At 59.2% G+C, this 23,809-nt stretch overlaps 3 protein-coding genes across 8 annotated transcripts in view; 1 reads left to right on the forward strand and 2 right to left on the reverse strand.

Annotated features, from left to right (window-relative positions):
- Nucleotides 1–1,408: 1,408 nt before the first annotated feature.
- Nucleotides 1,409–4,345, forward strand: Hes3 (hes family bHLH transcription factor 3). The gene is made up of 4 exons (XM_040735004.1): nucleotides 1,409–2,345; nucleotides 2,464–2,559; nucleotides 2,639–2,720; nucleotides 3,119–4,345. The coding sequence occupies exons 1-4, from the start codon at nucleotides 2,286–2,288 to the stop codon at nucleotides 3,484–3,486; spliced, it is 606 nt and encodes a 201-aa protein (XP_040590938.1). The 5' UTR covers nucleotides 1,409–2,285; the 3' UTR covers nucleotides 3,487–4,345.
- Nucleotides 4,346–4,905: 560 nt separating this feature from the next.
- On the reverse strand, nucleotides 4,906–15,979 carry Gpr153 (G protein-coupled receptor 153). Of its 3 annotated transcripts, none has more exons than XM_040735003.1 (6): nucleotides 15,826–15,979; nucleotides 11,217–11,696; nucleotides 10,723–10,903; nucleotides 8,342–8,534; nucleotides 7,764–7,948; nucleotides 4,906–7,364 (listed from the first exon to the last, which is right to left on the reverse strand). In XM_040735003.1, the coding sequence occupies exons 2-6, from the start codon at nucleotides 11,570–11,572 to the stop codon at nucleotides 6,633–6,635; spliced, it is 1,647 nt and encodes a 548-aa protein (XP_040590937.1). In that variant the 5' UTR covers nucleotides 11,573–11,696; nucleotides 15,826–15,979; the 3' UTR covers nucleotides 4,906–6,632. The 3 variants fall into 3 exon arrangements, with proteins under 3 accessions (XP_040590937.1, XP_005079329.1, XP_012975535.1); XM_005079272.4 differs by having other exon boundaries at nucleotides 4,906–7,295; nucleotides 10,474–10,903; nucleotides 15,826–15,978; XM_013120081.3 differs by having other exon boundaries at nucleotides 10,474–10,903; nucleotides 15,826–15,978.
- A 2,360-nt stretch (nucleotides 15,980–18,339) lies between these two features.
- Acot7 (acyl-CoA thioesterase 7) overlaps nucleotides 18,340–23,809 on the reverse strand; it is an 86,650-nt gene continuing 81,180 nt past the window's right edge. For all 4 annotated transcript variants that reach the window (XM_040734899.1, XM_040734900.1, XM_040734901.1 and 1 more), the window contains exon 9: nucleotides 18,340–18,736. In XM_040734899.1, the coding sequence (XP_040590833.1) occupies nucleotides 18,638–18,736 (99 nt within the window). In that variant the 3' untranslated portion in view covers nucleotides 18,340–18,637. The remainder of the gene's footprint in view (nucleotides 18,737–23,809) is intronic.

The following is a 23,809-nucleotide window of genomic DNA, read 5'->3' on the forward strand; positions in this document are numbered from 1 at the left end:
CCTGGGCATAGGCTTGTGAGGGGTGATGGCCTAAACAGTGGGGGGTGCGGGCGGGAGCGAGAGAGCGGGACTTTATAGTGACCCTAATTCTGGAGAGGGGGCGGGGACCAGAGCCCAGCGCCCCGGAGTGCGCCGGGAAAGCTGTGTGCGGAACTATTGGTTTGCTAATGCACGGGACTGAAAGGCGCGGGCAGCAGTTTATGGGGAAGTATTGTAATTACAAGACAAATTGCTCCGCTTCTGGCTTGGCATGAGAGCGAGGTGGGTGGAGGGGACCCGTCGAAGTGAGGCGCGCGCCCGGCCTCTCTACAGATGTGCAGCAGCTGGAAGTCAGTGCGCCGCGGGGAGCCGGGAATTTGGCCCCCGAGAAGGCGGGCGCGGGCGCCGCTTTGTGCAACCGGCACAATGCCCTTAACACTCGGCTGCCCCCTTTGTGCCGAGCCTCCCGCCCGCCTGCCCCGCGGCGCCTTTGTACCGGGCCGCCACCTCCCCAAAGCCGTAGCTAGGCGCACGGAGGCAGTCCCGGCCGGGTTGGCCCTGGCGCTTTAAAGCTACCCGGCGCGTGGCAGCGCTGGCCACTGGACTTCAGCCCCGTCATCAACCCAGGGTACAAACCCACCCGGATCTGGGCCACCCGTCCTAAGCCGGGGGTGTGGGGGCAAGAGAACGTTCCAGAGTTCTGGTCGCCTTTGCCCAGGCCTGAAAGGGGGAGGGCGGGGCTCGATTCTCCACGCTGCTTGGCGCTTGGGAGCGCACCGACACGGCCGGTCAATGGCCAGAGCGGGGGTGGGGGGCGGTAGGAGAAGTGGGGAGGGAGAAGAGGGGCCAGAAAGATGCCCGGTTTGGGGGCATCTTGACCCAACAATATCCTCTTGAGGTCATTTCTGTAGGATTTGTGCGCCTTCCTACGGCCTCATAGGCATTGTCAGGAATGCCACTTTTCAGTATCCTGGCTCCCAAACTGAGACCAGGAGAGTGCAAGAAAAGGAGCTATAGAGGTCTGAAAACAAGAATTTCCCTGGAGTCAGCCTTGTCAATCACAGTCCATTGGGGGTGGAGTGAGTGCTTTACAGCCCTGTCCCATAGCAAGCAGGAGGTTCCAGAGCCTCCTGTGCCCTCACATTACGGAAAATGGAAGGTGTACAGGGACATTCAATGCAGTCTGGACTTTCCTCCAAGCTGCCAGTGGTCCTCATCCCAACGCCCTACTCTCTGAACTTAAGGCCCACAGGAACTGAACCCCAGTTGCTAGCGTGCTCTCTCTCTCTCTCTCTCTCTCTCTCTCTCTCTCTCTCTCTCTCTCTCTCTCTCTCTCCTTCCCTCCCTCCCTCCTTCCTCCTAGACGGGTTTCTCTGTGTAGCCCTGGCAGTCCTGGAACTCACTCGGTAGACCAGGCTGGCCTCGAACTCAGAGATCCGCCTGCCTCTGCCTCCTGAGTGCTGGGATTAAAGGCGTGCACTGCCACACCCGGCTCAGGTGATTTTCTCTTAAAGACTGGGCCTTCACCATACTTACAAGCCTGGGACCCCAGGGCTGGGGGTGGGGTGGCCTGCCTCCTAACTGCAAGTCTCCGCATTGGGTCCTATCAGTTAATACCCCAGTGACTGGGTCCTTGGAAGGAGGAGGCCCATCGTGGCCCTGCGGGCTGCATGCTTTAATGGGACACATGTTGCTGCACGGCCTCCGCAGGCCCTGCTTGGGACAGGCTTTGAGCAGCCACAGGCAGAAAATTGCTACATTGTCCTGACATTAGGGCGAGCAAATCAGCATCACAGCGTGGCAGGGCGTGAAAGGCGTCGCTGGCCAGCACTCCTCAGTGTCTTCATCAGACCTCATGACACCCGGGGCTCCATCCTCATCATCTAGGGTGGCATGCGGAGCACAAAGCTCCCTGTGACACTGGAGGGCCACCAGAAGAACATGAGGAGATAAGCTGCAGCCAGGACTTGACAAGTAGAGACAGTGGTGAGGTTCAGACCTACAGTAGCTGGCTCAACAACGTCTGGAGAGGATGGGCTTGGGAAAAGTCTTCAGTGGTGAGTCAAGGAATAGAAGAGAAAAAATACAGGAAAGGAGTGCTCAGGGAAACAGGAAGCATCTTGAAACCCAGAGGCAGCCTGGGTTATTGGCAAGGAACCCATAGAGGGACATAGGGACAGCTCCCCTGCATCCCTTTTCTGTCCCCTCCCCCTCTGGGTTTTGCCAGCTTCAAGAGCCTCATTGACATGTAAACGAGGTACCCCTATAAAGGCAATGCAGTCTACTGTTTCCGCAGACACCACAAGATGGGCACTGAGCCCACGCCGAGGGGCAGCCCCAGTGGTTCAGCCAGCGGCTTCCGAAAGGTCTGGTGTCCTGAAGGGTATGGGGTGAGAAACCCTGGGGTGGGAACCCCTGGGCCGGGGGGAGTGGAGGCCTGGAAAGCTAAAGCCTTTCCTCTAAAAGCTACGGGCTGGCCCACAGATCTCCAAGCCTCTGATGGAGAAGAAGCGCCGTGCACGCATCAACGTGTCCCTAGAACAGCTCAAGTCTCTTCTGGAGAGACACTACTCGCATCAGGTAAGACAGGAGAGGAAGGGAGCGATTGGCCCAGCCCTTCCCCAGTCTACCTGTTAAAAAGCATCTTATGGCTTGGCAGATACGGAAACGGAAGTTGGAAAAGGCTGACATCCTGGAGCTGAGTGTCAAGTACATGAAAAGCCTTCAGAATTCCTTGCAAGGTAGTTGAAGATCTACAGCGCGACACTGGCGGGGGGGCGCGTATGAGAGCTAGCCATGAAGTCTTGGGGCTAGGCGTGGCGTGGTTTTCCAGTAAACCCAGCACGTGGCAAGCGGAGGCAAGAGGATGGAGAGTTGGAGAGCAGTCTGAGCTATCCCGTGGTGGCCTGGGAGTGGGATGGGTATAGGCAGAGAGGAGAGCTGAGGTGAACAGCTAAGTGAGGAGGGCCCACCACCTAGCTGGAGTGGAGTGGGGAAGGGCGGCTAAGCCCTGTCTGCCTGGCTGTAGCGTTGCAGCCTGAGTGTGAACATAGCTGTACCCCGCCCAGGAGACCATCTTCTCCCTTTTATCCTCCACACCTCTTCTCATCTGTTCTCTTCCCCCCCCTCCTCTCACCAGGACTCTGGCCAGTACCCAGTGGGGTCGACTACCCGTCTGGCTTCCAAGGCTGCTTGCCCGGCGTGAGCCAGCGGCTTCGGCGCGGAGGGGACAGCAGTGGCCTGCGCTGCCCCCTGGTGCTCGAGCGCAGGGCAGGCAGCACCATGGACAGCGCCAGCCCGCAGGCGGTCTCCGTTCTTAGCCCCTGCCTCCCCGCGGTCTGGGCTCCAGCTTCCGCGGCCGGAGGCTCCCAGTCCCCGCTGTCCCCACTCCCTCTCCCTAGGGGTCTCCCCGAGTCCTCTACCGGCGTTCCAGCACCACAACCAGCGCCAAACTGCCAAACCGAGGAAAGCTCCAGACCCGGCCTTGGGGTGTGGCGGCCCTGGTGAGGCCTAGGCGAAGATTCAGACGCAAGACCCTTCCCCCACTCCCATCAACCACCGTCTCGTCTTGGGACACAGAAACTATTTTGGGTGCACCCATGGTGACTGCGGGGACTCTTTTAATAGGTGGCCCCCTGTGGATGCGGTCTGCACGTCTAGGTGAATTGACCCACTCCAGCCCACCCACCAGCCAAACCAGCTCCCCTCCTCCCACCTCTAGTGGAGCTGGGAGGGGACATGTGGGCTGTGCCCCTTTCCCAGGGACCCAGGGCTGGCAGTCCGCCCCTGCCCCCCCTCCACAGTTGCGTCACGGTGGGAAGGTCGCGGTCGCCAGCGGCGCAGAGCGGACCCCTCGCAGCGAGGAGAATTGCTGCCCCGCCCTGGTGCATTCAACCAGCCTGGGGAGCTCTGTTCCCACGGGCACAAAGCGCGCCGGGCTCCGCCCCTGGAGCGATGGGCTCCCATCCCATCCCGCCCCCACCCAAGACCCTCGCAACCCATCCCCTCTGCACCGGGCCCACCCTGCGGGCGCGTTCTCCGAGACCCTCCCTTCGCAGAAGCCCACGGCTGTGGGGCGCTGGCGCGGAGCGTGGGCTCCGCCTCTAAGGTTCTTTGCGTGCTCGGACGCCGGCCGCGTCTCGTCGCAATCTAGAGTACCAGGCCCCACCCATCGCTGCGCAGCACTGCCAGCGCGAACCTCGGCACTTCGGCAAAGACCGGTACCCGAGACCACACAGTGCCTTCTGAGCCCTCGTAGGCTCCCGTCGTGGGCCAGCCTGGGGTGCAGTCGGAAGTGCCAGCACCTCCTAGCGCCAACATGCAATTCTGAATAAAGACTGGGTGCGAGCGCACCACGGATACCAAACACCTGAGGGTAATATCAAGTTTGGGGAGGCTCTTGCCCTGCGGATAAACACGCTCTGGTCTACTCCGGATTCTCAGCAACTTGACTCTCCCACACTAACCCACCCCCACACAGCGGGCTTTCTAGAGCCGGGACCAGTACAGAGTCCAGCGCGGGCCATCTCAGGCGGCCTCTGGTCCGCTAGTCGGGTGGGAGAAAAGCCAAGACTTTCCCCTCCTCTACCGCTGGGTGGCGGCCTCTCAACGAGGACCCGGAGGAGTGGTCCGTGAATTCCACTGAGGTCTCAAAGGACACACCCAGTCCTAGCTGTACGGAGTCAAGTTCACAGTGATAATCAAATAAATCCTGGCCCCAGGTTGTCACCCGTGACAGAGGACATTTTTCTCTGACCAGCGGGCTTCGGGGCCCGTCCACGACTTCCTGCTGTTGTGAGCCCAGGTCTGTCTCCCTGGCTAGCTGGGACTGCTTAGGCTTCAGGCTCTACACACAGAGAGGTTTGGGGAGTGGATGGTTAGCCCTGGTGAAAACAGGTTTCTGCAAACCAGCCTCAGAAGGCTGTGTGCAAACCACGAGGAAGTTTTTATTGGGTCCTGTACAGAAGAGAAATGCTGTTTTTCAAAAGTCTACAAACAAATCCCTGACTCTGGGCTGGGTGGGTTCATATGGGTAGCACTCTTACCAGTAAAGTCCTAACAGGCGTCAGCAAACAGGGAGAAAGAGCCCTGGGCGCCTAGGGTCCTCTGCTTGGGGTTTGCCCTCAAAGTTCTGTAAAAAGTAGGAGTGACTTAGAGGACTATGTGCCCATACAAGTATTGCCATTGGATACAAAACAGAGTGAAAACCCAAGGTGATAAAGTGACGGTTTGAGGCCAGTGAGGGAGACAGTGGCCCCTGCCCCCACATGACATCAGTCCCGGAAGGCACAGCAGCAGATAGCCAGGGATGGACGGACTGCAGTCCCTGCCCCAGTCACCTGGGGCAGCTCATCTTTCACGTAGCCCACAAACCAGGCACTACAGGGACCTCTGAGACCTGCAGGATAGAGCAGACACCCACCCCACGCCCAACTGGACTCGGAACTCCCTCTGGAGAGGGAGAGGAGAGGGAGAGGAGACGGGCCTGGCCGTTGGGCAAGGAGAACGGGGCACAGGCTGCTCTGTGCTGGCCTCGGGGCCATCTCCAGGTCCCAGCACAGAGGCTCTGCTGTGCCCTGGCAGTGCTACCCCACCCCCAGCCCGGGTATCTCCTGGGAAGAGCTATGTCCCCGGCGCAGCCCAAGCCCGGAGAGAGGTCTACTAGGCGGGAGAGAGCAAAGCCCTTCTTTGCGGAGGAGGAGGGGTACAGGACACCTCTGTGGGGCCTCTGTCTGTGTGGGTGAGAGGCAAAGCTGGAGATGGGCACCGAGACAGCGAGCCCGCTTCCATTTGCTTTAGCTCCCTGCACCAGGTACCCACAAGCCTCCGCGGCAGGATCACGGAAGGGGCGGATACAGTGGGAGACGGGCGGTGTGGTGGAGTCTCGAGCATGGGGACGCTAGTGGGGGGTCAAGGTGACTGTTATACCCATGGTGGTGTTGTGCTTTAGCTGAGGGGAGTCTCCAAGAGGGTAAGGGTCATCGAGACCTCAGATCTGGGGGCCATGCGCTGAAGGCTGACCCTCACAAACGGCCCTAGGCTACCTCTCACGCCTGGGCCATTCAAGGACGGTGGGTGGGTGGGGTGTCCAAACAGCCCTGAGAGATGTGTCATGGTCATCCACTCATCAGAGACAGGGAAACCGAGGCAGGTCTCAGGGACGCCTGCTCAGTTGACCTTGTCCCGGCTCTGAAGACCCCCTGTGCTTGCAGATGTCTTCCATGCCACACCCTTGAGATGAAGCGGGTGCAGCGCGAGTAAAGATGGATGCTGTCTAGGAGCTTCTGGCTTAAGCTTTTCCGAGAAGGGACTTCGTCCTTTCTCATGGCGGTTGGGTCGCAGGGTCCCCTATACACCCCAGCCTAGCCTCAGAGGGCTGCGGGAGGTGTGCTAAACGTGCAGGCGCCACTCACTACAAAGTCACAGCCTGTCCCTTCCTGGGAGATGACCCCAGAGCAGCTCAGTGTCCTGTGCAGCCGTTGCCCCTCCCCGCGATATCAGAAGGAAGGAACCGTAAAAGGGGCGCAGAGTCCACCATCCATCCACCCCTAGGGTGGGTGGCACTTGTCCACGCGCCTAACACATGCGGTGGCATCTTTGGTGCTGTGCCAACGCCGTCTACATGGCGTCTCCGGGCAGGACCAGGGAGGGCCCTAGGACGCAGAGCCCAGCGAGTCCGAGTGTAGCGTGACATAGCCCGAGGACTCGGAAGGCGAGCTCAGAAAGCTGCTGGTGCTGCCGCCGCCCGCCGCGTGCAAGCCTCCGGGCTCGCCCCACGAGGCGCTCAGGCCGGTCTGCAGGGGCCCCGCGTGTGCGCGCGCGGCCCGGCGTCCGTGGCTGCGTTGCGCACGGCCGCTAGGGGGCGTCGGGACCTCGCCAGGCTCCGTGCCGTCGTGGGCGGCGGGGAAGGGCCGCGCTGGGGCGGGCAGACGACGCAGGGCCTGCGGCTCGCGCTCGAAGGCGGTCAGCGCGAAGGCGTCCGGCAGCAGCGAGACCGAGGCGGAGCGGGTGCCGGGCCCCGGGCGGCGACGCGGGCTGCCGGGAGGCGAGTCGTGGGTGCCACGCGGGCCGCCGTCCAGGGACGAAGGCTGTAGGGACAGCAGGCTCTCTGCCGAGCGACGGCGCGGGCGGAATGGGGGCGCATCCTCGGCGAAAGCCAGCAGGCTCCCGCGCCGCCGGTCGGGCCCCGCGGGCAGCATTAGGTGTGCCAGGGCTGCCAGGTCCTCGCCAGAGCTCCAGCGCGGCAGGAAGGTGGGCAGCGGGATGGCCGCCCAGACGTCGGCGTCATCGTGGGAGAACCGCCGTGTGGGCGGCACCTGCGAGCACCCGGCCGGGCTGAAACGGGGCTGCCCTCCTGGAAACCCGCACTGATGCCTCCCCGCGCCCTGCAGAGCAGTGTGTGGGTCAGGGACTAGGGCCCCCTTGGATCGGAGCTTTGAGATTTGGGGCAAGTGACAACCTCTCTGAACCTCGGTGTTGCCTGAAGCTTGGGGTCAGTTGGGGGAGAAGTCTCATGGGAAGGGAAGGTTCACAGACACAGACACCAATGGATCCATTGTCCAGAGCACCGGGCTGGGCCCACCCACATAGACTGTGACCTCGAGGCAAGCTCGGGGCTGACAGCCACCCACTGCCACTGATCTGCGCGTTCATGCTGCATGCAAGCAACAGAGGGAGAGAGGAGGAGGAGAGGGGGAAAGAAGAGAGAGGAGAGAGAGAGGAGAGAGAGGAGAGAGAGAGAGAGAGAGGGACTTCCGAGGCCCCTCTGCTGTGCCTCAACCTACCTGCAGATACTGCATCCGATCCTCCTGCAGTGACCGCAGAGGGTAGAGCTGGGGTAAGCCTCCCTCCAGGGCAGAAAGCTCATACTTGGCCACCCTCTCCAGGGCCACGAAGTCACCTCCGTAGCTGTAGTCAAGGGAGCGCTCCAGTACCAGGTCGGGGGAGATACTGCCATCTAGGCTGGTCTCTGCCGGATAGGACAGAAGCAGAGCACCGTGGAAATGGGGGGCATCGGGAAGGTTTTAGGGGATTCCCCATAAGGAAGGGAGCAGTTTGCGGGAAGGGCAGGCAAGGGTTCCGAGTTCAAATCCCAGCACATGTTAATTGTGAGTCCGAAGGCTGACAGCGCTCCTTTGCTCCTCTGAGGCTTGGGGCGGGAACTCCCTGGGACTAAATACCCAGGCAGGCTGACAGCTCCTGGCACATAGCCGATGGCCATGGGACTACCTGGTGGCGGTGAGGGGGCCCACCTAAGTGCCATGTGGTGGGGGGGTTATACCAAATGACTATTTTGGTGACACCCGGTGATCTCACCCAGGCACTGCCTTCTCCCCAGAGGCCACGCGGAGGCCATCCTTACCGTTGTCAGAGTCCTCATCATTGGCCATAAGGGCCACGCACTTCTCCCAGACTGCCTTGAGGTCTGCCCGGTAGCGGTCACAGGTCCAGAGGAACACGGGCAGCAGCAGGGCCTGGCCCACAGAACACCACAGGACACAGAGGACCATCCAGGGTGCTGAGGCGTCAGCCCGCAGGCTACTGAAACTCACCACCTGTGGGCACACGGCTGGGCCTGACCTACAGAACCCCCCCCACACGACATCCCTCCAAGCCACACTACAGAACCGCCCCCCCACACACACAACACCCCTCCTAGCCACAGCTGCCCCACCTGTATGGCAGAGCCCATAACCCACCGTCCAGAGGAAGGCCTCAAAGGTGGCTGCAGAACGTTCCAGGTGAGGAAAAGAGAGTCCCACGGAGCGAATGAAGACAGTGGCCCATGTCCACCCTGAGCACAGCCCAGCTGTGTGAGTCGCCCGCCCCTCAGTGTGTTGGGCGTCAGTCTCACGGATGCCCGTGGGGTAACGTGACATGAGTTACTGCTGCCTGCTTCCAAAGGAAGAGGCCAGGAGAGTCAGGACCCGCGTCTACACTTTTCTTTCTGTCGCTGCCTTACCCCCCCAGGCCAATGGCCTCCTTAGCTCTGCTCCCACCCACAAGATCAGACTCGAGGGGACCCAGAAGTCAAAAGGGTCCCCTGGTCAGCTTGGAAAGGGTTTAGAAACATGCCACAACAGAGCAAAATTGGGCGCGCCTTGTCTGCTCTGTGATCTGTGTGATCCTTGGAAAGCGACTGAATTTCTCTGGGGCTCCGCTGCCTCGTCTGTGAAATGCGCTAAAAACACCCGCACTACAGAAGGCAAGGTAAGGATACTTTTTTTTAAAAAAAAGTTTTTTATAGTTTCACTTTTAAAAAAAGCACTTATTTTTTATGTGTTTTGACTGTATGTATGTATGTATGTATGTATGTGCACGGTGTGTGTGCCCACGCATGGTTGTGAGCCACCATGTGGATACCAGGAACCAAACTCAGGTCTAACCACTGAGCAATCCCTCCAGCCCTGAGGTAAGAACTGCCGATAATATTTATGGCAAGCAGCGGGCTCCATCAATGGCACCACTTCCCAGCTCTGAGAAAATGCCGGGGCGGGCCCCTACCCCGAAGGCCCTACTCTGTCTTTACAGGGTTTTTCGATGCTCAGGGTGGTGTCCTAACTCTTACCATTGGCATGAAGGACCAAGGGGTATCAGGCCCCACTGTAGATGAGCATCCCAGAGTGGGAGGGCTAGGGTGGCAGGGTGAGCCAGAGATACAGCACAACAGCCCTGACTGAAGCGGCCACTGATCTGGGCCTGTGTCCTGCAGAGACTCAAGGGACGTAACCCTTCTGGCTGTGTGGGCAGGCTGCCTCTGGTCTCTCCAGGAGCCCCAGTGAGACTCCTGGAGCTGTTTACCGAGTGTAGACTTCAGTCTTTTTAAAAAAAATATTTTATGTTTATATGTATGGACATTCTGCCTGAATGTGTATCAGTTTGTCATCTGTGTGCCTGGTGCCTGTGGAGGTCAGAAGAGGACACCAGAGCCCCTGGAACTGGAGTTAGACTCAGTTGTGAGACACCGTGTAGGTGCTGGGAACTGAATCTTGGTCGTCTGCAGTGGGCAGTGGGCCGCCTCTCCAGCCCCAGACTTCAGTCCTGAGCCAGCCTAGTCCAAGCTGCTCAGAGGACTTCAGACAGTCCCACGGGGTGAGAGGGGGCAAGGCCTTCGTCCAATGAGCCTTTAATTCGACCTCCTTCAGAAGACGGGCAACTTCAGAGGAGGCATGGGGAGCCTGTCCTATGCCTATCAGTGTCCCCTACCTACCTGCCACATCCTGGGACCTGGGCAGGGAGAGGCAGTGGCATTGCTTCTCAATGGAAAGGGCCAGGGGTGAGGGGAGGCAGTGCCTCCGCAGTGTGACAAAAAGATACCAGTCATCCGACAGGGGTTCGAGTCTCGTCACACCTACCCTGACTTTGGGCAAGTCATGTACCTCTCTGAACCCCGCTGAAGTCAGCTTTGAAGCTTCAGCCACCCGACGGTCAGTCCCTAGGCTGTCCCAGAAGCCACATCCATGACAGGCTCCCTAACCCAGCGACCTCACCCACCAGCACAGGGAAGCCCATGAGGCAGTCATAGATGACCACGATGGTGGCCACCAGGCCCGTGATCTGCAGCGAGGTTTTGGCAGGCTCGGAGCCGTCAATGGAGGAGCGACGCTTGCCCTGTGTGTCCTCAACCACGATGGTGGGCACAGTGAAGGCGGGGCGGTCAGCCCGGTGCCCTGCCTGCGTGGCCAGTGTCTGGAAGAGGGCAATGGCTGTGCAGACCACGCCCATGGCCACGCTGCCACCCACCAGCAGCAAGAAGCAGACGCCGAAGCCAAGGCCGATCTCAGCCACGATGAAGCGGCAGCCGTGGGCGTAGAAGCGCGCGCTGGTGTCGTGCCAGCCAACGGCAGGAAGGGCGGACAGGATGAAGGACACCATCCAGATGCCCATGACTGTGTGCACCGCCTGCTTCTTGGCATTGCTCAGCCTGGCACGAAGTAGGGCAGGACAGAGAACCCTGGCGTTACTCACCGGCCTCTAAGGGACCGCGGGGGGTCCTGACCACCCGTCCCCACTGACTGTCACCTCCCCACAGCCGGCACAGCGGGGTCCTCGCTCCCCTTCGCGCACCTGTCCCCCACGCCCGGCGCTTCCGTACCGTGACACCAGTGTTCAGCCATAGGCACCTCTCCATGCAGGCCCCAGCAGCCCTGGACTATCCCAGCCCCCTCGTCTTCACACCCATCCTGGGCAGGGCCCAACCACACACACAGACACCCCCAGGCCTGTCTTGTGCTCACCGGTAGTTGACGGGCCAGCGGACCATCCACATGCGGTGGTAGGAGATGGAGGTGACAGAGAAACAGGTGGCCAGGGTGAGGGTGTAGAAGGTGGACACGAAGACCTTGCAGAGACCCTCGTTCCACTCGTAGTCGGGGCGCTGCCTCCGCAGCTGCACCACAGCGTACGTGGCAATGGGCACCGCCACGTTGAGCATGTGCGTGGCCGCCAGCGTGCAAAGCAAGAACTCCAGAGGCTTCCACTTCCTCTGCTTGGCACCCACGCTGAGGATGCCCCAGGCGTTGGCCAGCAGCGACAGGCCTCCACATGCCAGCCAGCCTACCGCACTGCCAGGCAGCCGCCGCTCATCACTCATGGTGCAGACCGGAGCTGGTGAGTGGCTGTGGCATCCTCCCTCCTCCTCCTCCTCCTCCTCTTCCTCCTCGCAATGCAGCAGCCCTCACATGTGGGGGCTCGGTGGTGCCAGGGACCACAAGCAGCTGGGGAGGGGGCAATGGGCACCCAGTGAGACATCAGAGTCCCCCTGCGCCGCCGTTACCTGTGGGGCTCTGACTTACAACAGGCTGCTGTCTCAGAAGAGATCTCATTACTTCCTGGGCAGGAGGCCCAAGGGGCAGTATACAGGGGTGCCAAATGAGTGCATATTCCCTCATTTCCACTCACTCATCTGAGTTTCCTTTTCAAAGAGTTCTTTTTAAGATTTATGTACTCAGGCCGGGCGTTGGTGGCACACACCTTTAATCCCAGCACTCGGGAGGCAGAGGCAGGCGGATCTCTGTGAGTTCGAGGCCAGCCTGGTCTACAGAGCAAGTTCCAGGACAGCCTCCAAAACAATACAGAGAAACCCTGTCTCGAAAAACCAAAAAAAAAAAAAAAATAATTACCTACTTGTTTGTGCCTGAATGTTATGTGCACTATACGCATGCAGTACCTTCAGAGCCCAGGGGAGGGTATCAGATCCCCTGGAACTGGACTTTCAGGCAGTTGTAAGCTACTTGATGAGGGTGCTGGGAACTGAACCCAGGTCCTCTGGAAGAGCAGTAAGTGTTCTTAACCGCTGAGCCATCTCTCCAGCCCAGAATCTGAGTTTTCTTTTCTTTTCTTTTCTTTTTTTTTTTTTGGTTTTTCCGAGACAGGGTTTCTCTGTGGCTTTGGAGGCTGTCCTGGAACTCCCCTTGGTAGTCCAGGCTGGTCTCAAACTCACAGAGATCAGCCTGCCTCTGCCTCCCGAGTGCTGGGATTAAAGGCGTGCGCCACCAATGCCCGGCCCAGAATCTGAGTTTTCTTACAGGCCACCTGTTCACTTATAGCCTCAGGCCAGGCTGGGCCCAAAAGGACTACCATCTCTCTTTGGATTTATTTATTTTATAGCATACGTATGAGTGTTTTGCCTGTATACCATGTGTTCCTAGGCCAGGACAAGGTGTTGGGACCCCTGGAACTGGAGTGACAGATAGTTGTGAGCCACCATGTGGGTGCTGGGAATTGAACCTGGGTCCTCTGCAAGAGCAGATAGTGTTCTTAACCACCGAGTCGTGGTCTCTCTATTCTCAGTCTGGGTCTTTAAGGGACAGGGCCTCACTATGCAGCCCTGGCAAGCCTGGCACTTGCCCTGTAGACCAGGTATGGCCTAGGTTTGTCTCACAGCAAGCCCTCTTACCATGTGTACTGCAAATCCCCACACAGACAACCCAAGCACTCTGACTTTCTTTATCCTGCCCGCCCCGTACCTCCCTTTGCCTTCTCTGATCCCCCAGGTGACATGTGAGATAGAGAGAAGACAGCCACCACTCTCACGCCCACCCTGGGAGTGGGGAGACATTCTCTCCCCCTGGCCTCTACACAGGCCTTGGCACAATCAGACTGTGACCAAAACTGCGTCACTGCCTATGGGGCCACTGGCAGGGCCCCCACCCGAGGAGAGCTATGCTGCATCTGTGGGGAGGCTAATTGCACAGACAGCACACGTCTAAAGCCCAGGCGTCACACAGTGGGTGCTGTGAGGGGACAACAGCATCCTGGGCCTGGATCTCACCCAGAGGGTGCCATGGACTAGTGCTAGCTTGGAGTCACCCCAGAGCCTAGGCCTTAACTGCAAGGAACTGCCAGATGCCTTCAGATGGGGGAGTGTGTGTGTGTGTGTGTGTGTGTGTGTGTGTGCTAGCATGCGCGTGCACGGATTGACATAGGATCCTGGGCAGGAGGTTAAACATGTAGGGAGGGACCATACACTACTAGACGGCTGGCTGGCAAGTCCCTCCCACCCCTCCCTCTTCCAGCCTGCCGGCTTTCCCAGGCTCCCTGGGCGGAGCACTGCGTCTTGGAGCAGGCAGCCTGGGGACAGTCCCCATGCTAACTGAAGGCTACCTGAAGTCCCATCAGCTGCACTGCTCAGCCTACCACACATCCAGCCTCACCCGGCGACTCCCAGCTGGGGTGGACTGGCCAACGGCAGCCCTTAGCCAGGACTCACTCCTAGCTCTCAGGCAGGAAAAACCAAGCTGTCCTGGCCAACTGAGCAGACAGTCTCTGCTGGCTTGTCTACAATTTCTTTAAAAACTGTTTCTGAGACACGGTCACTCTGTGTAGCCTTGGCTGTACTGGATGGAGCTCACTGTAGACCAGGCTGGCCTTAAACGTCCAGAGATCCGCCTGCCTCTGCCTCCCCAGTGCTGGGATTAAAGGCGTGCACACCACACTCAGCCCTCGTCTCTATAGTTCTTTTCATTCATTTTGTGTGTCTGCCCCAGTCCTGCCCAGACACCGACTCAGGGGAGAGGTCTACTGTAACCGGCCGCAGGCAGGGTAATTTCTGCCCAAACATTAGGTCGATGCTTGCAGAAACTAGTGTGGGCGGCAGGGTGGCCCTATCCGGCTCTACCCTGCACCACAGTGCCTGGGTCTGGCTAAGCTTCTCAGCTGCATACTGGATGGCTACCTAGGTGGGGGAGAAAGAACCCCGGGGACTACTCAGGAAGCTAGAGTCCAGCCCCAGCTCCCCGTTCGCTACTGGATAGCTCTGCAGCCCAGCTTTCCAATCTAGAAATCAGACATGGCAGTGCCTTTCTTGAAAAGAGTTGGTGCACTCTGCCAGGAAAAGTGCTTGGGGCCAGAGGCACAGTGAGCAGCCAGGAAACACTTTGCCAAGCCAAAGCAGAGAGAACATCGAGGAGGCTAGCCAAGCCCAGGCTTCCACTCAGTGGTCTACAGGGCAGAGGGCTATCGGCGGGGGAGGGAGGGAGGCACACTTCTCTGGCATCTTTAATGGGTAGTGCTGCTGCCATCCCCATTACAGAGTCATCTTGATGGAGGCAGGGAGGGATGCGATCACCTGCCAACATCTTTATGAACCCGAGCCAGGATTCAAACTGCATTCATCAAACACGGAAGTCGTGGTCTCAAGCCCTTCTAAAAAGTCCCTAACAAGGCACTTCACCGCTCACAGAAGCAAGGTCTGTCTGAGATGCTCGTCCCTGCAGGATACATCCTAAATCTGGCAACTGAGGTAGTCTCCAAGCTGAGGGCAGCAGAGAGGAAGGGTCCAGGGCAGACCATATTTGACTCCGGGAATCCCAGAGGCTGTATTTTGGAAGGGAAGGTACGTCCTCGAGGGTTGAGGGGCGGATATCAGATCTCTTTAAGAGAAGAGGTGATGTGGTCATGCTGTTGATGCCCACAGGTCCTAGGGCAGCAGCCACTGGGGGACAGACCCCATTGGGCTCCATCGGGGTTTGGTTATTCTAGCCAGCAAGCTCATTCTGCCACGGATCCCAACCATCTCCAACATTTCCAGGCGGATGCTTCTTCCCACCACCGTATCAGGGACCTCACAGCTCGCCCTCCCTAAGGAAGGTGAGACAATCTAGAGACCCTCCCAGGCCTTGAAGCCTCCTCCCTCGGCAGGGTCTGCGGGTAGGGCCAGGTCGTGACGTCACGGTCCAGAGCCAATGAGGCCGCGCAGCCCCGGGGCTGTATTGCGCAACAAAGAGAACCTAGAACTTGAAAGGATTCCCCGGGTTCGGGCTGCGCCCACCCGTCTCCCAAAAGCCTAAGGCTTCGTGATTTCTCCTCCTAGCCCGCGTTGGTCTGCCAAAAGATCTCCAAAGGCCCAGCTGGACGGAGCGCAGCGTACGCCCCTTGACACCCCACTTATAGGTCTCGGTCTCTCGGGGCTCAGTTGGTTTCTTTACCCACCCCTAAAAGGCGCAGCCCTGCCGGCCTGAGCTCTTCCAGTTCCCAGTTTCGAGGGTGCGTCCAAGCGACGGCTGGGAAGCCAGCTTGCGGGGTGGGACTGTGCCTCAACCCGCACCCTCAGTTTACGCTGAGCATAGGGGCCTGGGACCCACAAAGCAGCCACGCCTGCCCGCTGCGAGCCGCCAAGGACTGCGCCGCCTGCCCTGGAGGCGGAGAGCCGAGGAGGAGGCTGGCTCGGAGAAGTTACCCTGAAGGTCCCCAAGTTGTTGTTGGTGGGGCGTTCTGGCCCTAAAGGCTGCCCACGGCCAGTCCGACGGACCCCGCCTCCCACCAGATGCTCGCTGCGCCTCCTGGTCCAGCCCTCCCGCCCAGATTTCCCCTTCGGTGCCCCTGGGCCGGGGCGGTGGCGCTCACCCAGCATTCGGGCGCCCGAGGCTCCAGCTCTCTGCTCCCGCCTCCGGCTCCGGCTGAGGTTCCCGCGCCTCTGCAGTGAGCGCCCGCCGCCAGGGGCTGCGGGGGTGGCTGGCGGCGGAGCGGCCCGCGGGCCGGGGCATCTTGGCGGCGGCTGCCGATAGCCTGATGGCAGCGCTGCGCTCGGCCCCGCCGCCCGCCCTCCCTGGGCGCCGCCTCCGCCACGGCCGCGCTCGGCTCCCGCCGCTCGGCTGGCTGCGCTCCGGCGGCCGGGGGCGGGGGGCGGTCCAGGGCGCATGCCTCTGCCGGGTCCTCCGCGCCGCCCCCTGGCCGCGCCCCGCCTTCCCGGCCGCGTCGCGCTGGCCCCCGACTCCCGGCAGCCACGTAGCCACGGCAGCCGCAGTGAAGCCCCTTAGAGCGCACGATGGGACCGGCCCACGCTGGGGCCTCTTGGGTCTGGGTCACTCGCGCAGCCGCCTCTAAGCCCGCCTGGCGTTGAGGGGCGGGGCTCGCTGGCCAGAGAAAGAGGAGCTTCGACGTGGAGGGGACCCAGGACAGGGTGTTTGGGGAGTCAGGGAGGAAGCCATGTCAGATGTTAGCTTTCCTGACGAGGGACAGGATTCGTGCGCCTGAGGACTAGCGGCTTCTAGGAATCAAGAGTAGCAGGAGGCATTGTTGGGCCAGCCAAAGGTTCCAATGTACTACTTGTGCCTTGGGCGCAGCCGGGAACAGGGCAGGGACCTCAGGGTTGCAGGGTTAACCTTGTCCCCTGAGGCTCTGACTGGTAGAACCTGGGACCTGATGCTTGACCCCTGGATCTTCCTCCTGTCCTGGAATCCACCTTCTGCTAACACTTCTAGTGGGCACAGGCTTGTCACCCTGCAGTCCCCGGCTCCTGCACAGAGGGAAACTTCCTGTTCTCCCTGGCTGCTCTTAAGACCTCTCCAAGTCAGAGTGGAGCTGATATCCTGGTCCTCAGTCCAGGAGACACAATGACACAAAGTCTTCTGGGCACGGTCTACTGGGCCAACTCAGGGTTGTGTGGGACAGGACCATCCTTTATCCTTCCTGGACCAGAGAGCTCTGTGCCCACGGGAAGATGGGTACCTAGGACCAGAGGATCAGACCCTCATTGACTGCAATTCAATAGCTGCCTGGTGTCCTGCAAGCTGTCCTTACTTGGTAACTTGTCTTCTGTACCCTGGGGTGCCAGGGTGCACCTTAAAGTCAGTTGTCTGAGACAGGTCAAGATTGTGTGTGTGTGTGTGTGTATGTATGTAGGAGTCATTAATATTCAGGGTGGGGATAGCTCCAGGTGTGTGCCCTCCAACACTTCCCAGGCTTTCTGGGAGTGGTCGGGGCTCTCAGCCCCTCTGTGGACCGACTGGCTCCTATGCAGGCAACCCCGGTTATAAATAGATTGCCAGCAGAGGGCACTTGTGGTCAAGTGTGACATTTTAATGCTGTGTCTATGAAGGACATGCCCCAGGGAGCCCAAGGCCCAGGTCCTGCTTAGGATGCCATGGCTGGTTCTGGGTTCAAGATCTTGGTGTCCGTGCTTCCTGCTGGCCTGAGTGTCCTCATTACTGAGTCAAGGGTATACTTGTGGCATCAGCTGGAGACCTCAGAGTTGTCTGGGACCCGAGGAACAGAGCTGATTGATGTGGCTACATGTGGGAGAGTTAGTCCCCTCCCCACTTCCAGGCGGGAAGTAACCCGTCTTCTGGGACCTAGGCTGAGACAGATTCTGAAGCTGAGGCTCTTGGTGGGTATTTCTGCATATCTGGAGCTGGGTTCTTCCTCCGGGGCCTCGGGAGCTGTGTGCTAGGCTGCAGCTGGCTTGGGCTGCAGGCACCACCTCTGGCTGTTTGGTGGGCAGGGGGTGGAGTCCTGGCCCCTGGAGAGGCCTTGGTGGCTATCTGTGCCCCCTTCCCCAAGGCAGCTAGGCCACAAGCACAGACATATATCCTAATGATGACACAGATAGCTCCTTAGCACACATCCACTGCTACATACAGCAACACAGATGCGTGTGCACAGACCCTCATGCCTCATGCATACAGCAAAACAGGCATGCACATGTACTCCACTACACACACACATACACCCTACCTGTAGCTACAGTCACCCCTGACCCCACTGACAAACTGCCTCCCAGACCCTCATTCCACACGAGCCTCTCCAAGTAGCCCCTGCCTGAGCAGCTGGGAGACTCCCAGCAGATGTGGTATCTGGACCAGGCAGTGCAGATTCTCTGCACCCGTCGCCTGCTTAGGCCTAAAGCAAGGAGAGGGACAAGGAGCCCTTGTTAAGGGAATGCGCACAAGGCTCAGGCAGTGGGGTCCCAGGAATCCACTCAGATGCAAGGCCCCAAGTGCACCTCTGAGTTTCCAGAGCTGGTGTTGGGAGGGGTGGGGCCTGGGAGGAAGGCCCTGAGCCTCCAGGAATGGAGGGCTGAGGCTGCACAAGGAGGCAGGAGCCCCCCACATACACCCCAGACAAATGACCACACAGGCGTTATGGATCCAGCCAGACAGCAGCTTTATTAGTGGTGCTGGTTTCTTCACAGACCATTCAGTGTGCTCTCTGTCCGTGGTGGCCTTTGGGACAACACTGGGGAGCAGTTTCTGGAGGGACATAAATAAGCTTTGGTGCACAGGTTTTGGGAACAGGGCAAAGGTAACACTGCCACACAAAACTTCATACAACACCAGCTCCCAATGGAAATTGGGGTTTTGGCCAAGGGGTTACTTCTAAGTGACTGCACATGGGGCTACCGCCACACCCGTGCCGACCCAGGGGCAGGAGGAGGCGCCTAGGGCTGAGGCTCTGTGTGGGCCTGTCGCTTCGCCTTCATCTGCAGGTAGCGGCCTTTGCCATCTTCAAAGCGCTTCTTCTCGTCCTCTGTCTCAGGCTGCGGCAATACACAAAAGAGAGCGTTAGAGCATCGGGCACCAGGACCCGCCCCACCTTCCACAGTGTGTGCGGACGCAGGCCCAGAGGCTCTGGCAGTGGACTGTGGTGTTAGAAAGTGTGAGTGGGCCAAGTGTCACGAGGAAAGGGACTGCCCCACTGTGAGGTCCTCAGGCAGTGGCACCTTGGGCTGGGGTCACAGCATCGGCAGGCAGGACCAACTGACCAGGGGGCTTAGCTGGGTTTTGCTGGGGGATGGTCCTGACATGTCTATCGTTCTGCTGCTAGGACTTCATTTTTAGGACTGGCCTGGCTTCACTATGAACCCCTGGGCAGATGTCATGGCAGCAGCAATTGGGTGGTCACTTTTGAGGTCCCATCTGGCACTGCCCTGGCCAAGGAGCTAGTTTTAACGAGCTGTGCTAATTCTGCCAGGATGCCATTTCATTGCGACATTATGAGGGTATCCGAAAGCCAAGGAAATGGAGCGGGTGCCCTTCATCCAGGATGACACCAAGTCCTGGCAGCTATTTTTAGGCCTACACAATTCATACACGTCGGTATATTGGCAAAGGAGAACCACCAGCCAGAGGACTTAATGTCAAGTCACACCAAACATTTCCTTCCTCCAGCCGCCCCCAAAATTGCTGTCTAAATGTCACCAGGTGTGCACTGCCTGGGCTGAGCCAGCCGGGAACCAATGTCACACTGTCCACAGGGACTCTGGTTCCTGTTTGCATTGTCTTCAGTGCACAAATAGTGTAGCCCTGCTGTCCTGGAACTCGCTCTGTAGACCAGGCTGGCCTCAAACTCACAGAGATCCACCCGCCTCTGCCTCCTGAGTGCTGGGATTAAAGATGTGAGCCACTGCCATACACAAGTAGAATTGGGGTCCCCCTCACGGAGAGTGCTCCTCCCAGAGGACAGAGTCCCAGATAAAGAGTGCAGACCACCTCTTGTGCTAAGTACTGCTTTTCTGACAGCTAGGGTCATGGGCACAGTGCCTAGACAGGAGCAGTCGTTCAACAGAAAACGCTGCACACTAAGATCTGAAGCCGTCTGCTTCAGCTGGTTAACCGAGCCCTTCCCAGTGCTAAGGGAAACCACTGTCCCAGCCTTACTCAGGGGCTGCTGGCACCGAGCTTTCTGCTCACCCACCTGCTCATGTGCTCTCTGTGGCCTCCACAGGCCAGGGCACACTGTGTTGTCATGAGCCGCCTGGCCTATGGTTTTGGCTATGGCTATGGGTGTTGTCACCTCTCCCCCTGGGGTCCAGCAGGCCAGGATCTCTCCTGACCCCGGCTCAAGGCAGCAGAGGAAGAGGTGGCCCCAGGGCCAAGAACTCTACAGCGGGAGGGGCACTGGTTCCCAGTGTGCACCTGACAGAGTGGGTCACAGCACATGGCCTAGGGCTTCTACACAGAAGCTGTGCGCTCCTCAGAAGACAAGTGGCTCTCAAGGCAGGACCTACCCTACCCTGCTCTCCTGGCAGGCTGATGCCCACAAAGAGAGAGAGGTGTCTTCAGTCAAGGGGCAGCTGGGAGGACAGAAGAGGCCCAGTTCAACCAGAGGCCTTGGGTTCCCTGTCTTACACACTCCTGCTGATAAACCCTGACCTAGCAGGAGCTACAGTGCGGGAGTCCGGGTGGACGCTGCGTCATCTGGGCCTCTCTCTTCCTACAGTGGTGCTGCCTCTGGCTTGTGAGGAGGCTGCTGCTCTTGCATTGGTTCCCAGCATGCACAGGGGCTCCAGGCAGCCTCCCCTCACTCATCTCTACTCCCAGTTACCAACACACGACCCTTGGTCCTCACAGGGTAAAAGCCGGTCAGGGTTTCATTCCGCGGGTGTCCAGGGGCCGAAAGGCACTGAGAGCTGGTGGAGTTACACTCGTGTTCCACGAGGCACTACAGTTGTCCCCAGCTCGAGACGTCAGGGGTGGTGACACTGCCCTCACCTGTGCGGGCCAGGCCACGTGCACATCTGCGACCTGGACCAGACGCTCAAGTACTGTCCTGAGTGCTTGCAGAGCATCTAATGGGAGAGGGCGTGTGGGGTCACTCCTGAGCTGTGGCCTGCCTGTGTCTGCCATCTGTGCCCTGCTGACCCACAGACAGAGCCCTCTTCAGGGCCCTCTGGTCATCTGCCTGTGGGACAGGAGCTGCTCTCCTAGATCTTAGGCTCCTCCCCTTGTAACTATGGTGGGGGTCACGACGGGACACACAACACGGGGCGGGCGGGCGGGGGAGGACGGCAGGACTCTAGTGCACAAAGCAGAGGTACCTAGGGCTGGCCAGCTGGGGCAGGAATGCTCTCCCTTTCCCTGTTGCCGTCCCTTCCTGCACTGGGAGCCTGTCTCTCACAGCTGAGAAACCTCTAGAGAGTGGTCTAGAACCCTTACAGAGTTCCTGGCCCCAGATCTAACTCTTCCTCACTTAGGCAGTCAGCATCCTCCTTGAGCCAGTCATGAGGGGCCCCAGGCTCCTTGAGCCAGAGATAGACGGAACGCCCATAGCCATCATACCCAATACAAGGGGCAACAGTGACCAGTAAGTAGGCCATGCATGGGAGCAGAACCAAGTTTACCTCAGGACTGAATACCAGGCCTTCCAGATCCCCAGAGTCAGCAACACGACATTACAACAGACCAGGAAAAGTGAGAACCTTACACTCTCTGAGTATGTGAGGAAACTTCCTTCCAGGCAATGAAGTTTGGGGGGGGGCAGCTTCATGTGGGAATCATTGCCTATGAAACAGTAAGCAGACACCACACTGGGTATCATGAACGTAGGGACAGGGAACCAACAAGTGCCCATGTCCAGCTGTGACAGACTGCCCAAGCCATGCTCTGCCACACCCTCACGCCTCAAAGGCGAGGATGTCTGTTTCCCTGGGACACTGACGGTAGGGCCTAAGGAGGGCATGGGCCAAAGTGTAGCGGCTGCAGCGGTCAGCTCAGGGCGAATGGCAAATCTGGGCCCTTGAGGCTACTCTGATGACTCTCCAATGCTTCACATTGGCAGTGACCTCATCACCAGGCTCTACCCTCAGCCAAAATGAATGCTGCCTGGTGATGGGTGTGCGGGAGGGTGGCCAGGGCTTTGCAGGAGCCTGAGGAAGGTGCCAACTGTCAGCCTCATTGCTCTGAGCTCTAGGGACTGTGGCTTGCACTCAGTATCCTGTGCTAAGAGATGGGAACTCAAGCAGGCCAAGGAGTCAAATTCTGCCTCACTACCATCCCGAGATGACAAAGACCTTCCATTTGCCAGCGAGAGGAGATGGCAGAGGCAGAGGCAGGCAGGCAGAGCTGGTCCCATGTGGAAACAAGGCCCCAGGCTCGGAGGGGCTGGTGGGCTTTCCTCCCCAGTGACTAACAGATCCGCCATGTCCCTGTTGGGTCTGGAGCTAACAGGAGACAGATGGCTCCCTGTGCACGTCCCTCACCACGACACAGCTGACACTTCCTGCAGCCCGACCCCTCCATGGGCAAAGCAAACAAGCACTCGGTGCTGGCTGTGCTGCTTCTCATAAGCTAGGGAGGTCGGGGAGAAGGTGAACGCTCTTCCACGAGGACCTAAGGCCGTCAGCGCGAAGAATGGGGCTGGTGACCACAGGGCCACGGGCAGCTCTTGGCTGCTAGAGTGCCCACCCGCAGCCCAGCAGGTCCCCAGTGCCACAGCAAAGGCAAAGTGAGACAAAGGGACCTGTGGGAGTGGCAGGCACCTGCTCAGCGGAAGGGTGGAGTCTGGGTCCATAGGCCTGGGTGGGAGGTCTCCCATGCATTGTTGCTAGGCTCCCTCACCATAAAGAACTCTGGGGGACACGCCAAGTATTCCCCATGGGGCCGAGCACAAGTGTCCCTCACATGTGTTCACATGTGTGAGCATCTGTGGAGTCACCTGCCTCCTGAAGCTACACACACTCCTGGGGCTTACGGAGGCAACCTCTGCTAGCTCGAGGCAGTGGCAGGGGAGCAGAGCCAGAAGGCTGGGGGTCATCCAAGGCAGCCGGGCCTGGAGGGCAGCTTGCAAGGCCAAGGGTGACAGATGTCCCACTTTGCCTTCTGGATGCTCAGGGCTCTGCCTGGCACCGAGCGTCAAGCCCTTCCCCCTGCCCGGCAGCGCCAGGCCACAGTCGGCATCTCTCCCTCCCTCCCTCCTCTGCACGTCTCCTGGGCTCGCTTCCACCCAAGGGAAGCCTGTGGCCTCCAGAGCCTCACGCTGCAAAACGAGTGCTCTCCATCCTGCATTCCCTCTGCCTCAGGGACACACCCACAACATAGCGGACGGTGAGCGGCTGATTCCTACCCTAACATCAATAGCTCGTCCTTTTTGTAATTAGTCAGTGTCTGGTCCAAAGGAGGCTTCCGGTGGTGACAAAACACCTTCCTGCTATCCTGCGGGCTACAAACCTTAATTAGGAAGCCACAGTCAGTGCACTCTCTCCCATGATCCACTGGGAGACCAGAGGGGTCTCGGGACCACAGCACGTGGAAGCCATCAGGCCAGACAGTGACACTCAGCACAGGGCTCACACTTCAGCTCTGCCCGAGACAGAACCTGACCACAGCAGGGCCGCGCCAGGCACCCGGAAGGTGGAATGTCAATTCTGGTCTCCTGCAGAAATCTCGTCAATACCCTCCTCGCCAGGACTTCCTCTTATCTTCAGGGATGGGCTGTCACCTAGCATACGCTGTTCCCATATGGCTGAGAAATGCTCTGTATAAAGGCCACCTGGAGGCTGCTGGCCGGGGATCAGCTGTGCAGAGGGGCGGAGTCAGCCCGTGTGGGCCTCTCGCATGGGCACAGGCTGGTGAGGCTCTGCAGTCATGTTCACAGCTCCCATATTAGATGTCTCCACAACAACAAAGATAATAAGGGTCTTTCTCGTCTTGGTGGAGGCAAGAGCTGCACCTGGACCCAGCAGGATGAATAACTGACCAAAGCGAGGGCTCTACCCCCGCCCTCCCCCAGCCCAGGCCGGCCTCGAACTCAGATCCACACCTGCCTCTGCCTCCGAGTGCTAGCATTAAAGGCGTGTGCCACCACTGCCCAGCTAGGAAGTCTTAATCTATAC

Source organism: Mesocricetus auratus, unplaced genomic scaffold (genome assembly GCF_017639785.1).
Source record: "Mesocricetus auratus isolate SY011 unplaced genomic scaffold, BCM_Maur_2.0 Super-Scaffold_100042, whole genome shotgun sequence".
Lineage (NCBI taxonomy): Eukaryota > Metazoa > Chordata > Mammalia > Rodentia > Cricetidae > Mesocricetus > Mesocricetus auratus.

Coding starts and splice junctions, on each gene's coding strand:
- Hes3 (XM_040735004.1), top strand. CDS start 2,286: ATGGGCACTGAGCCCACGCCGAGGGGCAGCCCCAGTGGTTCAGCCAGC. Junction 2,346..2,463: donor CAGCCAGCGGCTTCCGAAAG/GTCTGGTGTCCT, acceptor GCTGGCCCACAG/ATCTCCAAGCCTCTGATGGA. Junction 2,721..3,118: donor CCTTCAGAATTCCTTGCAAG/GTAGTTGAAGAT, acceptor TCCTCTCACCAG/GACTCTGGCCAGTACCCAGT.
- Gpr153 (XM_013120081.3), bottom strand. CDS start 11,572: ATGAGTGATGAGCGGCGGCTGCCTGGCAGTGCGGTAGGCTGGCTGGCA. Junction 10,904..11,216: donor CGCTGGCCCGTCAACTACCG/GTGAGCACAAGA, acceptor ACTTCGTGCCAG/GCTGAGCAATGCCAAGAAGC. Junction 8,535..10,473: donor TCATGGGCTTCCCTGTGCTG/GTGGGTGAGGTC, acceptor GTGTGCCCACAG/GTGGTGAGTTTCAGTAGCCT.